Below are 15,396 nucleotides of genomic sequence, written 5' to 3' on the forward strand. Positions count from 1 at the left end.
ATGACACAGCACTTATCTTCCAAGAAGGTTCCTGGGAAGATGTTATCAAGCAAACAAAAGTGGGTTACTATAAGGTTTCTCAGTGGCTAAAATGTAATTATTTGAAACTAAATCTTGGTAAAACAAAATGTATGACCTTCAGTCCAACAACAAGAGGAGATCTAGATATGAACAGGCTTTGTTTGAATAATCCTTGTAACAGGTATCCATGTGATTCTTGCAATGAGGTTATTGAGAGTGTAAACAATTACAAGTATCTTGGTATTTTAGTTGATAAGCATCTACGCTGGTCACCTCAGATTAGCTACCTTTGTAGAAAATTAAGGGTGGTCAATTTAAAAATGTACATGCTTAGAAGTATTTTGAGTCTAAAATTACTAAAATCTGTTTATTTTGCTCTATTCCAATCCTTAGTTCAGTATGGTAATTCTATATGGGGAGGAACTTTTGATTCAACTTTAAAACCTCTATTTGTTTTACAAAAGTTAGTTATCAAAACAATAATGAGGTATCCGAGAGATTTCCCAAGTGTCACATTGTTTCAAAATTCCAATCTGTTCACTATAAGACATTGTTCATTTTAAAGACTATTAAGAAACATGTGCTCAAATTAAAAAATATTCAAAATTTTCAAAGAGTAACTAGACAAGTCGCTCAAAACTTAATCACAATTGAAAGAGTTGATAGCACCCTATCCCGTAGAAGTATTTCATATTTGAGAAATAAACTCTATAATAAAGTTCCAAGAGGATGGTTGTTAAAGAAGCCTAAAATAAAAGATTTCCATACCTGGGTGAAAGAAAATTATTTTTATTCAATTAATGATTTGGTTTAATATTGATTGATGTTGTATGAATCTTAAATTCAGCTTTATGTATATCTTTAATTTATTGTTATTTCTTAGAATGGAATATTTAGTTGGTTGAATGTTAATTACTGTTAGCCTATATTATAATATTGTAGGATCATTTTATATATTAATAATAATGTATAAGTGAATAAGTTATATTAAGACTCCACGTCGGCGTACAAGTTTTCTTTTGCCGACGTGTAGCACAAAGTTGTCAATTTTCCTTTCAGTTGTATTCTGTATATATTTTTGTGCAATAAACGATTTGATTTGATTTGATTTGATTTGACAATAATCGACAGTAATCGGCTTGAGATAACAGTAAAAGTTGCGACATAGATTCCCTATACCATGGGATATCTACTTACGCTATTGTTTCTCTATGATATGACATTTCCAAGATGTTCGATGTTTTTGAACGGGTAGTATTATAGTCCACAAGACAGCTGATATATGATAAATAATTCTATAGTCCAATTTTTACTCTTATATTGGTGTATGAAAAGGGGCTCCTTTTTCCTTTTATATTATCCTTGAAATGCGCAGTTTAAAAAGGAACATACCTGTCAAATTTTATGAAAATCTATTATCGCGTTTCGCCGTAAATGCGCAACATATAAACCTTTAAACATTAAGAGAAATGCCAAACCGTCGACTTGAATCTTAGACCTCACTTCGCTCGGTCGGTTATTAATTCCAATAACTGAAGGGATCAATTTAAATTATTCATGTAATCTCTACTATAATATAGTAAAGAATAGGCTTCTACACGTAGGGGATGGGAAATTCACGAATGACGCATCATCACGTCTCAACTACTCAACTCATTAACTTCACATTTTGCATATAGATTCTTAATTTACCGAAGATGGTTATAGGCCTATTTTCAATTCTTCAAGATTTTAATAGGTCAAGTTTACAGTTTGTCAAATTTCTTGACCCTTGCGAAGCATGGGTTACCTGCTAGTAATTAATAAGCCTAATAGGTATTTTGGAATAATTGATTCTTTAGCATCAATTTATTTAGAATCTTTTCAGAATAAATCAAAAAAAGGTAGTCAATAATTGATAATTAAAAGCGATTTGTAGTATTAACTTCAATCCATCTCAATCGACAATTTACAGCTTTCAATATTATAGAACAGATGATGGCAAAATATTAGCGGCATTTTGAGCGAGTTCTACAACCCAGGGGCTCACTGGTATAATACGTAGCGCCGGTTTCCGAGTTCGAGATTTAGTTGAGTTGTAGACTTTAAACAGCTTGAGTCAGAAAATTGGCTTTCTGGAACGGGGTTGTAGCCGCAGTTTTTATGATAATCTTTATTTTCTCATTTCTATATTTGGGAACGTTTTTCCTTGACGAAATGAAATATTTCCAAATAATTCAAAATAGCTGAAACTTTACACTATTTTCTCTTTATTTTATTTTGTGTTCAATTTTCTAGTTTTTCGAAATTCAGCTTAACCTTCCGGTAGTCGCGCCCTACTCAGTCATACGAGCAGTCGCGTGTTGTACTTTTTACAACATCCAATTTTCAAGTGCTATGTACTCTGTTTACTGACAAAACATATTAATTAATTGTATATCTTTTTCCATCTTCTTGGATTTTTTCACGCCTATGAACATTTGGATGATTACCATTTCATAGCCCAATAAGGTGCATCAAGCAAAGCCATCAATTCTGTGTTATTGGTTCGTTTACAGTCCCCGTATACAGTCTTTCCCTATGTTATGCACTGTGGCGACTAAATGGCACCTAAAGACTGAACCATTGCTCGGTTGATACTGCAACTCAGTGGAGTGATGGGGGGAAAGTTTTGGAATGCATAGGTGACTCATTCACTGACACCACCCCATTCAATAGCTTCGTGCAGCAAAAAAAAACTCACACTGTTGTACTTTTTACAAAAGCGCGACTGCCGGAAGGTTAAACGTGGACTGCGACTACGCCCCGTTTCGGAAAGCCAATTTTCTGACTCCAGCTGTCTAAAGTCTAGAACTTAGCTGAATCCCGAGCTCGGAAACCGGCCGTCAATCATTCATGAGAGAGGAGATTGATTTCATTTGAGAGTTACTACTAGAGGATAGAAAGAATGAAATAGAGAAAGATAACCGTGAATAGCATTTATCCAATTTAGATTGACCACATGTCAAAACAATGAGGGAGACTTCCAATTTTTGTCAATTACTACAAATTATTATCAATTAGATATTCTATTCAGATAACTATCCCTAGTTGACTAATCAGAGTACCCAATGAGAATTGAAAGTGCAGCCGGATGTATGGTAGAAGGAGGAGGTGGATGCGGAGGAGGAGGAGGAGGAGGAGGGGGATGAATGAGAAGAAGGAGGAGAAAAGGTTCTTTCGAAGTAGTTGAAGGATGAATAGGAAGGATTAGATCAGATTTATTTATTCACATAACAATATTTACGCTGGCTTATATATACTAGTCTATACTATAATAAAGGAAAGAACTGGCTCATACACGTAGGGGATAGGAAATTCACGAATGACGGACGCATCATCACGTCTTAAGGCTGTGCAAAGGCTAAAAATAAACTTTCTACTCGTGATATTTTTCAAAGTCTTTCGATTTATATATCATCAAGCTACCAAAATGAAAAAGTTTTCTCAGGAAAACATTTTTTTTCTGATCATTACTTTTTGGGACAGAATATTTCAAATTCGGTAAGAGATAAATCCATGAAATTTAGGAGTTGGATTCTTCATGGTATTGTTGATCTAGTAAAACAAACATTTTCCGAAAATATCAATTTTGAGATATGAGCGCCTGAAATTTGAATTTTTGGGACAGAACATTTCAAATTCGGTAAGAGATAAATCCATGAGATTTAGGAGTTGGTTTCTTCATGGTATTGTTGATCTAGCGAAACAAACATTTTCTGAAAATATCAATTATGAAAAAGTTATTCAATTTACCAAAAATAACTCAACTAAAAGTTATTTTTAGTAAATTGAGTAACTATCTTGAAAATTGATATTTTCAGAAAATTTTTGTTTCAATAGATCAAAAATACCATCGAGAATCTATCCTATAAACTTCATGGATTTATCTCTTACCGAATTTGAAATGTTCTGTTCCAAAAATTTAAACTTTAGGCGCTCATATCTCAAAAAGTAATGATTAGAAAAAAATGTTTTCTTGAGAAAACTTTTTCATTTTGATAGCTTGATGATATACAAATTGGAAAATATCAGGAGTAGAAAGTATTTTTAGCCTTAGCCTTAACCACTCAACTGCATATAGATTTAATTTACCGAGGATGGTTAAAGGACCATTTTCAATTTTTCAAGATTTCATTACGTCAAGTTTTCAGTTTGTCGAGTTTGAAAATAGACCCTTGCGGAGCACGGGTTACCTGATAGTTCACAATAAATGACAAGATCATTCAATGAATTTCACAAGGTATGAAGAATTATCAATGAAAATTGAGATTTGATGCAATTTTAATTTTATGATATAAATTGTGTTGTATCTACACAAATCGGCCCACTAACAAATCATAACCCTACAGTACTATAGGTTCAATAATATCCTTCTCATTAACATAAAATACTAATTTATAAAAAAATCATTATTTGGACCCAGGGGACCTTGAAACGTATAGAAATTTAGGAATTGGGGTAACTCAATTTTTTTGAAAGCAATACTTTCTTCCTTAACTATGGTAAAAGAGCAAGGAAAGTAAAAATACTAATACTTGAATAAAATAATAATTTAATTTTTGTTGTAGCATTTTGAACAATGAATGAATAAATAAAATACAAAACTACTCTACATGAAGAAGGGAAAAAGCAAGATGGTAAAGATGTGAAGAAGAAGAAGAAGAAGAAGAAGAAGAAGGAGAAGAAGAAAGAAGAAGAAGAAGAAGAAGAAGAAGAGGAAAGAAGAAGAAGAAGAAGAAGAAGAAGAAGAAGAAGATGTAAATGAAGAGAGAAGATAAATGATTTCTTATTGGTAAAATACACTAAAATAGGTAGTGACCACGTATGAGAAACACATGTGAATGAGAGAAAGAAGAGAATATAACAAAGAAGGATGCACATGTGGAAAAAGCAGAGAAATAGTTTAACTTGACAGGTTTAGAATCAAAAGCAGAATGAAATAGAGCTCCAGAGAATTTCTACATGTGGTCGCCATATGTTATCAAAAAATAATGCACAGTTTTTGAAAGGTATGCTATTGTTTTGTTTAGAAGAGGAGAAAACATTGTTCAAAACACACTTCCACATTTTTTGTTCTTGTTCTTTCCTTTCTCTTACTCATCCTTTTTCAGTTCTTCCTTTATTCATTTTGTTTTGATCTTCCTTCAACTCCATTCATTCATTCAACTCCTTTACTATAGAGAGGTCCATGATACTGTATCATATTGTGTTGATACTGTATCATGTTGTGGTTGTTCTTGTTCTATAGTGAGGTCCACGTTATAATGGCAGTATTTGATCAACATTGGTGTTGCTATCCTTGTCTATCATTCCACAAAGCAGATAGCGAATGTATCAAATCACAGTGTTGTGAATCAAATTGAGATGATAATGTATCATATTGGTTTGATACTGTATCATGTTGTGGTTGTTCTTGTTCTATAGTGAGGTCCACGTTATAATGGCAGTATTTGATCAACATTGGTGTTGCTATCCTTGTCTATCATTCCACAAAGCAGATAGCGAATGTATCAAATCACAGTGTTGTGAATCAAATTGAGATGATAATGTATCATATTGGTTTGATACTGTATCATGTTGTGGTTGTTCTTGTTCTATAGTGAGGTCCACGTTATAATGGCAGTATTTGATCAACATTGGTGTTGCTATCCTTGTCTATCATTCCACAAAGCAGATAGCGAATGTATCAAATCACAGTGTTGTGAATCAAATTGAGATGATAATGTATCATATTGGTTTGATACTGTATCATGTTGTGGTTGTTCTTGTTCTATAGTGAGGTCCACGTTATAATGGTAGTATTTGATTGACATTAGTGTTGCTATCCTTATCTATCATTCAACAAAGCAGATAGCGAATGTATCACATCATAGTGTTGTGTATCAAGTTGAGATGATACTGTATCATATTGTGTTGATACTGTATCATGTTGTAGTTGTTCTTGTTCTATAGTGAGGTCCACGTTATAATGGCAGTATTTGATTAACATTGGTGTTGCTATCCTTGTCTATCATTCCACAAAGCAGATAGCGAATGTATCAAATTATAGTGTTGTGAAACAAGTTGAGATGATACTGTATCATATTGGTTTGATACTGTATCATGTTGTGGTTGTTCTTGTTCTATAGTGAAGTCCACGTTATAATGGCAGTATTTGATTGACATTAGTGTTGCTATCCTTGTCTATCAGTTCACAGAGCAGATATCGCTATCTCTAGCTCTGCAACGTTCCTAATATAAAACGTTTTTGAACATTGTAGAAGCATGATTAATCAACGAAATATTGCATGTCAATAATGAAATAACTCGAATAATTTATTACTTGGGCAAAATATCGGTGTTGCCAAGTTATGCAGGATTTCAATCTTTTTATATTCAAATTGGATACTCTGCATCGACAGTGTTGTCGAATTGAATATATCCAGTCATATGGGCTTGCATGAGAAGTTTGAAATTTCGCACAATTTGGCAACATCGTTAATAGATGGGATTTTTGTCATCTATACTATAATAAAGGAAAGAAATGTTTTATACACGTAGGGGATAGGAAATTCACGAATGACGCATCATCACGTCTCAACTACTCAACTCATTAACTTGAAATTTGCATATAAATTCTTAATTGAACGAGGATGGTTATAGGCAAAGACCTTAAAGATGCATAGACTCACATGCAGCGCTAGTGTCGTACTTGGAACTGAAATCGGCCATTGAGGGAGCAGTCTATGAGATTATTACATACCAATGCCTTTGTAATCTATAGTATTACAAATATATAGATATAATATCTCGTGCTAAAATACCCCAATGGTGGCCTTCAATTTCAAGTAAGAGCTATCATTGGGAAGGCATAGGCATTGTGGGTCTATATCTCTTTAAGGTCTTTGGTTATAGGCCTTTTTTGAATTCTTCAAGTTTTCATTACGTCTAGTTTTGAAATAGACCCTTGCGGAGCACGGGTTACCAGTAAGATGTTAAATAATGAGTAAAAATACAACACTGATATTTTGTTCAAGTCTCCACCTGTTTCATCCAGAGTATAATAGAATTTTGTAAGAAATATCAATTTAAAATATTCGCATCGTAAAAATAATGAGTTTACTGACCCAAGACAAAGGAACATTCAATCAATATTACTTGTACATCACGTACTCTATCGTGGGGTCCACGTTATAATGGCAGTGGAGAAAGATAGGTCAACAACGTTGCCGATCCTCTGTCTTGTCAATACCTTCTATAGACGGTAGCTGATACAGGTTTATTGATGTAATATTAACGGTCCATTCTCGTTTAAAATGAATTTTCATAATATTAAGATGAAACACTTTGCCAAATATTTATCAATTCTACACTGTTAAAAGACAATCTGGAACAGAGCAAAGCATGAAAGAGATAACGCTATCCGCTTTGTTGAATGATAGACAAGGATAGCAATACCATTGCTAATCAAACACTGCCATTAGAACATGGGCCTCACTTTAGTACAAGAACAACCACAACATGATACAGTATCAAAACAATATGATACAGTATCATCTCAACTTGATACACAACACTATGATTTTATACATTCGCTATCTGCTTAGTGGAATGATAGACAAGGATAGCAACACCAATGTTAATCAAATACTGCCATTATAACGTGGACCTCACTATAAAACAAGAACTATCACAACATGATACAGTATGAGCACAATATGATACAGTATCATCTCAACTTGATACACAACACTATGATTTGATACATTCGCTATCTGCTTTGTGGAATGATAGGCAAGGATAGCAACACCAATGTTAATCAAATACTGCCATTATAACGTGGACCTCACTACAGAACAAGAACAACCACAACATGATACAGTATCAACACAATATGATACAGTATCATCACAACTTGATACACAACACTATGATTTGATACATTCGCTATCTGCTTTGTGGAATGATAGACAAGGATAGCAATACCATTGCTAATCAAACACTGCCATTATAACGTGGACCTCACTATAGAAATGAATCATTAACACAATCAAAGAAATTCTCCAAGATATATGAATTCAAATATCAATACTGTAAGGCCTGGTTGCACAGTAGTCGGTTAAATTTTAATTGCAACCAATTCTACGAGAACCAATCAGAGAAGCCGTCTTATAAAAAAAAGCCTACTGTGCTAATTAATTCAGCTGTTGTTTTAGAAGTAAGTTTTAAAATTTTCAATTATTAATATAAATACCAGGGCACCGAGCTTCGCGCGTTATTTTTATTTATTGATAAACAGAACACAATAATTCTCTAAAATCATCGATTTTATATTTTACAGCTGACTATACGTCGTCAGGTTATGCATCTTACGCATTTCGGGGAGGCGATATTTTGATCTTCCACAGAATCACTGGCTCACTGTCTACTATCCACAGACGACGAAAGTCTCAGCTGTTTCAGCCAGGGATGAATTATCCCTTTAATCTCGTTCAGCGAGTTTTCCCAAGGATGAGACCTAGTGCAATCGAATTTTTATATCATAAACCTACTATGTTCCAAATCTCGTGAAAATCGTTAGAGCCGTTTTCGAGATCCGGTAAACATAAATAACCAGATATAAAAATACATAAATTGCTCGCTCAATATAATAGGATAAAAATAACCAGATATTATTAATATCATAAAAATATAAACAGACATAACTTACAGAAATTGCTCTGTTAATATAATAGGATTTCAGTTACCAGTAATGATTCAGTGAAGTATTATTATTTAATTTGTTTTTCAACTTTTCTAAATTCCTAGTTCATAAATATTTTGGACTCAAAATTGGACACAAATCGTGAAGTGTAAACATAACCTATTTTTGGACAATTTCTATCGAAATTTGGGAAAGGAACAGTTTTGATCTTTAAGCATGTTGTTCCTTTTTCAATCATTCATAGTTCAGAATTATATTGTATCTAAATCAATATATGAATAAATAAATGAATATACTTGACAGGTTCTCATTGAATAAATCACGGTTAAAATTTAACTGGCTTTTGAGCAACTGGGCCTTAACATTCTAGGTTTACTGACCTTAGACAAAGGAACATTCAATTGAAAGTACTTATTTACTAAGTACTCTTGTAAAATTAGCGTTTACTGAATGACTCAACAAAATTCTTTAGTAATTCGGAATATTCATAAAACATGTTACGTTTGCTTATTATAATCACTATAGTGATGTTATAATGGCAGTGGAATAAGATGGGAGACCAGCGTTGCCGAATCTCCTCTACCTTGCCACTGCCTACTATAGAGGATGGCTGATATCGGTATATCTGATCGGTATCTCAACTTGATACAAAACTTCCAAATTTTGAATGAATTCGACAAACCGTGGGGTATCACCTAAACTCACATATGATACAGTATCATCTCAACTTGATACAAAACACCATAACTTGATACAACTGTTCATCTTTGTTTAAAATAATCAATTATATTATATTCTTCATTTTATATTAACTGTTCATCTCTGTTTAAAATAATCAATTATATTATATTCTTCACTTTATTTTTTATATATTTTTCTATCTACTATAAAAGGATTTGAAAAAAGAAACTTGACAACCATGTCGTCCTATCATTTCTACTGGTTTTATAGCTATAGTTATGCTATACAGTTAGTATAGTAAGTCAAGGCTATCATGCGATTCTACTATAAAACAGTTAAGTTAGTATAGGACTAATAAGATGAGAGGATGCAAAGTACAGAGGCACTATCAGATAGAATGTACGCTTAAAGAGTAATACGCTTTAAGGAGAGAAGGAGAAGAGGAGAAATAGAAAAAGAAGAAGGAGAAGAAGAAGAAGAAGGAGAAGAAGAGAGCAATCGTTTTCAATGACTCTCTCCATGTGTGGCCCTATTTACTCCACTCTATGGATGATACTATGCAAATACGTTTGCCTATTTCATTGATTCGCTCACTAATTTTCACTTCTCCTTATCCTTCTCTCTCTTATCCTTCTTCTTCTTCTACTTGCCCCTTTCTTTCTTCTACGTCTCATTCTCCATCAGATTCATCGCATGAATCCTTCCATTCTTTTTTTTTTAAATATTCTGCTCACTCTCTATTTTTATCATCATTTGCTTATGACATCTTATTCTTCTTCTCCGTGATTTCCTTTGCCATCTTCTTATCCTCCTCCTCTATATTTTTAATATTCTTTCCGAAGAATGGACATTGATATGTCCAAAGCTCACCGAGGATGGTTATAGGCATCTTGAGGTTATCTTGGCTGTGATACCTCTTATCAACTCTGTGATATCTCTTTGGTAGAGAGTTAGTGGGGAGGATATATTGAATATTGTTTCCGAAGAATGGACATTGATATGTCCAAAGCTCCGCCAATTTATGTACATGCATTACAATATAATTATTATCTATAGTTATTATATTACAAATTGCTTTTTCATATCATATTCAGTTCAATAATTATTTTCTTAGTCTATATTATGTAAATTCATCTATAATTTAGCTGTATTGTAAGCTATTGTATATAAGTGTATAAGCCAGTATATATTGTAATCTACATAAATAAAGTACTCAATCAATCAATCAATCAATCAATCAATCCTCCTCCTCCTTCTCCTTTCCTCCCATTCACAGATCTCAAGGTCCAAACTATACTCCAGCCCGGTTTTGTGTTGATGAGAAGGATATTATTATTTCAGATCCTTTTCAGAGTCGACAATTTTTTATTGTAACACTGCCGATTTATGATATTACATTACTATAGTGAGGTCCACGATATAATGGTAGTATTTGATTAACATTGGTGTTGCTATCTTTGTCTATCATTCCACAAAGCAGATAGCGAATGCATCAAATCATAGTGGTGTGTATCAAGTAAAGATGATACTGTATCATATTGTGTTGATACTGTATCATGTTGTGGTTGTTCTTGTTCTATAGTGAGGTCCACGTTATAATGACAGAATTCGATTAACATTGGTGTTGCTATCCTTGTCTATCATTCCACAAAGCAGATAGCGAATGTATCAAATCATAGTGTTGTGTATCAAGTTGAGATGATACTGTATCATATTGTGTTGATACTGTATCATGTTGTGGTTGTTCTTGTTCTATAGTGAGGTCCACATTATAATGACAGAATTCGATTAACATTGGTGTTGCTATCCTTGTCTATCATTCAACAAAGCAGATAGCGCCTTCGTTCTCTAGCTTAGTTTTCTAATCGTGTGGAGAAAAGTGAACAAGCAGAAGAAAAATGGTAATGAAGAGGAGAAAACATTGTTCAAAACACACTTCCACATTTTTTGTTCTTGTTCTTCCTTTTCTCTTACTCATCCTTCTTCAGTTCTTCCTTTTATTCATTTAGTTTTGATCTTCCTTCAACTCCATTCAACCATTCAACTCCTTTACTGTAGAGAGGTCCATGATACTGTATCATATTGTGTTGATACTGTATCATATTGTGTTGATACTGTATCATGTTGTGGATGTTCATGTTCTATAGTGAGGTTCACGTTATAATGGTAGTGTTTGATTAACATTGGTGCTGCTATCCTTGTCTATCATTCCACAAAACGGATAGCATTATCCTTTTCTAGCTCCGCAACGTTGTCAAGTATGTTTTTAACATTGTGGATATGTAATTAATCAAGGCAAAGACTAGGCAACGCTGTTCTTTCATCTTTATCCACTGTCATTATAACGTTAACCTCACTATAGATTATATTATCCCAATTCAATGCGCATTCAATCTTTATCCCCAATTTTCTTATACTTTGTGAAATTCTTCGCATATTGTCTTGTATGTAAATAAAATGTAGAAGCCAGTATATTGTGACATTGATAAAGAGAATATAATCTTATCTTATCCAATTCATTGTACTCTCTAAATTCTGGAAATGGTTTTTAGCTTTTGAAGGCTGTGCAAAGGCTAAAAATGAACATTCTACAGGTGATATTTTTCAAATTTTTCCGATTCTCATATCATCAAGCTACCAAAATGAAAAAGTTTTCTCAGGAAAACCTTTTTATTCCGATCTTTACTTTTTGAGATATGAGCGCCTAAAGTTCAAATTTTTGGGACAGAACATTTCGGTAAGAGATAAATCCATGAGATTTGGAGAATTGATTTTTTATGGTATTCCTAATCTAGTAAAACAAAAATTTTCTAAAAATATAAATTTTTGAGAAAGTTATTCAATATACTAAAAATTACCACAAATAACTTTTTAAGTTATTTTTGCTCATTTTTCGTAGATTGAATAACTTTATCAGAAATTGATATTTTCAGGAAATTTTTATTTCACTAGATCAACATACCATGAATTTGAAATGTTCTGTTCCAAAAATTCAAACTTCAGGCGCTCATATCTCAAAAAGTAATGATCGGAAATAGTTATTTGTATATCTAGAGTGAAAAGTGCTGTTTTTCCTCCCTGAGGGAAAAGTTTGAAGCCCGAGGCGAAGCCGAGGGCAACAATTTTCCTGAGGGAGAAAAAACATTTTTCACTCGTGATATACACAACATTTTTCCTCCACCTACATTTTTATAAAAACTGCAAATAAAATATTTTTTAAAAACGTATGTGACCAAACAATGTGTTACAACATAATTTAAAAAGTAAACAGAAACAGCTGGCTTGTAATCACAGTTCTCCTCCGACAGCACTATCTGTCGGCTAAAGTTGTAATAACAATGACAGCCACAACTACAGCTATGATGAAGTTCCCGTTTCAAATTTGATTAGTTAATAAGTAATATTCGTTTGCTGGTATTTTGAATAACATGGATTAAAAGAAAAAAATATAAATTTTTTATAGTATAGTGATATGAATTTTGTGATAATAATTTCAGCAAACAAACATAAATTTTATATATCGATCAAATGTCTGGTTGAGGTATTGAATTTAGTTGGTTTAATGACTACTCTATATGCTTCCTCATCTGAGCTTAGACCTTCTGACCTATTCCAAATGAACGTTTTTAAAATAGAGATGCTTCCCATGTTATTTAAATGGAGTCACTTTTACTCCCTAGGGAGTTTTTCTGTTTTTTAGTACCGAGAGCGAAAAAGTGACACTTTAGTATCATGTTTCAGGGAGTAAAGTAAGTACTTTTGACAGTAGGTGGAGGAAAAAAAATCTTTCCCTAAGAGAACTTTTTCATTTTGATAGCTTGATGATATACAAATCGAAAAACTTAGAAAAATATCACCAGTAGAAAGTTCGTTTTTAGCCTTAAGATGCGACCACCCGCCAACAATTATTTTGGAATTCAAATAGAAACATTATAATTGGACGAATTTTCATAACTCGTGATTATTCCTTTTATTTTGAGTGTATTTTCTCTGTTTTCATTACTGGCCACTCTCTATTATCCTGATTCATCAATTCTTTTTCTCTTTTGTTACAGGCGTGTGCTCCCAGATACGTTTACTATTCGTCGATAGGAACTAGGAGAGATCCAGTTGGAACCTGCTTTGTTGCCAGCAGAGATTTCACTGAAATTGCCGAATATCCGCCTTGTAGAACACGTGAGTATCATTTCTACAAATTTCCTTTGACTTAATCAAATTTCCGATTCTCTGCCTTGCCACTGTCTTGCATAGAGGATGACTGATACCTGTAGGCTATAACTATAATATAATAGAGGAAAGAACTGGCTTATACACGTAGGGGATAGGAAATTCACGACTGACGCATCATCACGTCTCAACTACTCAACTCATTAACTTCACATTTTGCATATAGATTCTCAATTTACCGAGCATGGTTATAGGCATCTTGAGGTTATCTTAGCTGTGATACCTCTTATCAACTCTGTGATATATCTTTGGTAGAGAGTTAGTGGGGAGGATATTTTTAATATTCTTTCCGAAGAATGGACATTGATATGTCCAAAGCTCCGCCAATTTATGTACATGCATTACAATATAATATTATTATCTATAGTTATTATATTACAAATTGCTTTTTCATATCATATACAGTTCAATAATCATTTTCCTAGTCTATATTATGTAAATTCATCTATAATGTTGCTGTATTGTGAGCTATTGTATATAAGTGTATAAGCCAGTATATATTGTAATCTACATAAATAAAGTACTCAATCAATCAATCAATCAACATGATAACGATGCTCGCATCAAGATGCATTGCTCCCAACATATATATGTGGAACCATACATAGAACTCTTAAGGTGCGTACAGATTTACGCGCCACAAACATGAGCAATTCACTTTTAATCAGCTGATGCCAAGCTTTTTCAATTTCAATTTCAATTTCAATTTATTTTTTTCCTTTACACACATACATAAAATACAAGTAATATATGTAATATATATTTTTATATCTGTATCTTACCGTTTCTGTAAAAATACAGATATAATCAGTTATTAAAAGAGAATTTTACATGATATAGACTAAGAAAATAATTATTGAACTGTATATGATATGAAAAAGCAATTTGTAATATAATAACTATAGATGATAATATTGTAATGCATGTACATAAATTGGCGGAGCTTTGGACATATCAATGTCCATTCTAAGGAAACAATATTCAAAATATCCTCCCCACTAACTCTCTACCAAATTGAAAGATATTGAGAGAGAAAAAAAAAGAAGACGAAGAAGAAGAAGAAGAAGAAGAAGAGGAAGTAGAAGAGGAAGTAGAAGAGGAAGTAGAAGAGGAAGAAGAAGAAGATGGAGAAGAAGAAGAAGAAGAAGAAGAAGAAGAAGAAGAAGAAGAAGAAGAAGAAGAAGAAGAAGAAGAAGAAGAAGAAGAAGAAGAAGAGAAGAAGAAGATGAGAGAAGAAGAAGAAGATGAAGAAGAAGAAGAAGACGAAGAAGAAGAAGAAGAAGAGAAGAAGAGAAGAAGAAGAAGAAGACGAAGAAGAAAGAAGAAGAAGAAGAAGAAGAAGAAGAAGAAGAAGAAGAAGAAGAAGAAGAGAAGAAGAAGAGAAGAAGAAGAAGAAGAAGAAGAAGAAGAAGGATAAGAAGGAGGAGAATAAGAAAAAAAAGAAGAAGAATGGTGACCAGCCAGACGAGTCTAATGAAAGATGAGTTCAAAGCGAACGATTTTTTAATTTCCTGTTTCTAATGCGTTCTTTATTTATTTGCTTCCAGGCTGTCAAACACAGTCATCAATGAAAATATGTAGTCGGATTCACTGCATTGTGTCAGCATTGTTTGCATGAGAAGCATTCGGTGTTATTCATGAGAAATACTGTCAGATAGAAGTGAAACTCAACATAGAATAGAATTCAAATGCTGTTTCCTGTTAAAAAACAAGTAAGAGAGGTTCTGGCTTATTGAACTTTGCAAAAAATACTTCTACCAATA

The 15,396-nt window shown here is 33.1% G+C and overlaps 1 protein-coding gene across 1 annotated transcript in view; it reads left to right on the top strand.

Moving 5' to 3' along the window:
- LOC111061265 (integrin alpha-PS2) overlaps nucleotides 1-15,396 on the top strand; it is a gene marked incomplete in the record, with an annotated part of 223,220 nt that overhangs the window by 145,254 nt on the left and 62,570 nt on the right. Inside the window, 1 exon segment of the mRNA XM_039441193.1 lies at nucleotides 13,462-13,582. Coding sequence (XP_039297127.1) covers nucleotides 13,462-13,582 — 121 coding nt within the window.

The sequence above is a fragment of the Nilaparvata lugens genome, chromosome 14, assembly GCF_014356525.2.
Source record: "Nilaparvata lugens isolate BPH chromosome 14, ASM1435652v1, whole genome shotgun sequence".
Lineage (NCBI taxonomy): Eukaryota > Metazoa > Arthropoda > Insecta > Hemiptera > Delphacidae > Nilaparvata > Nilaparvata lugens.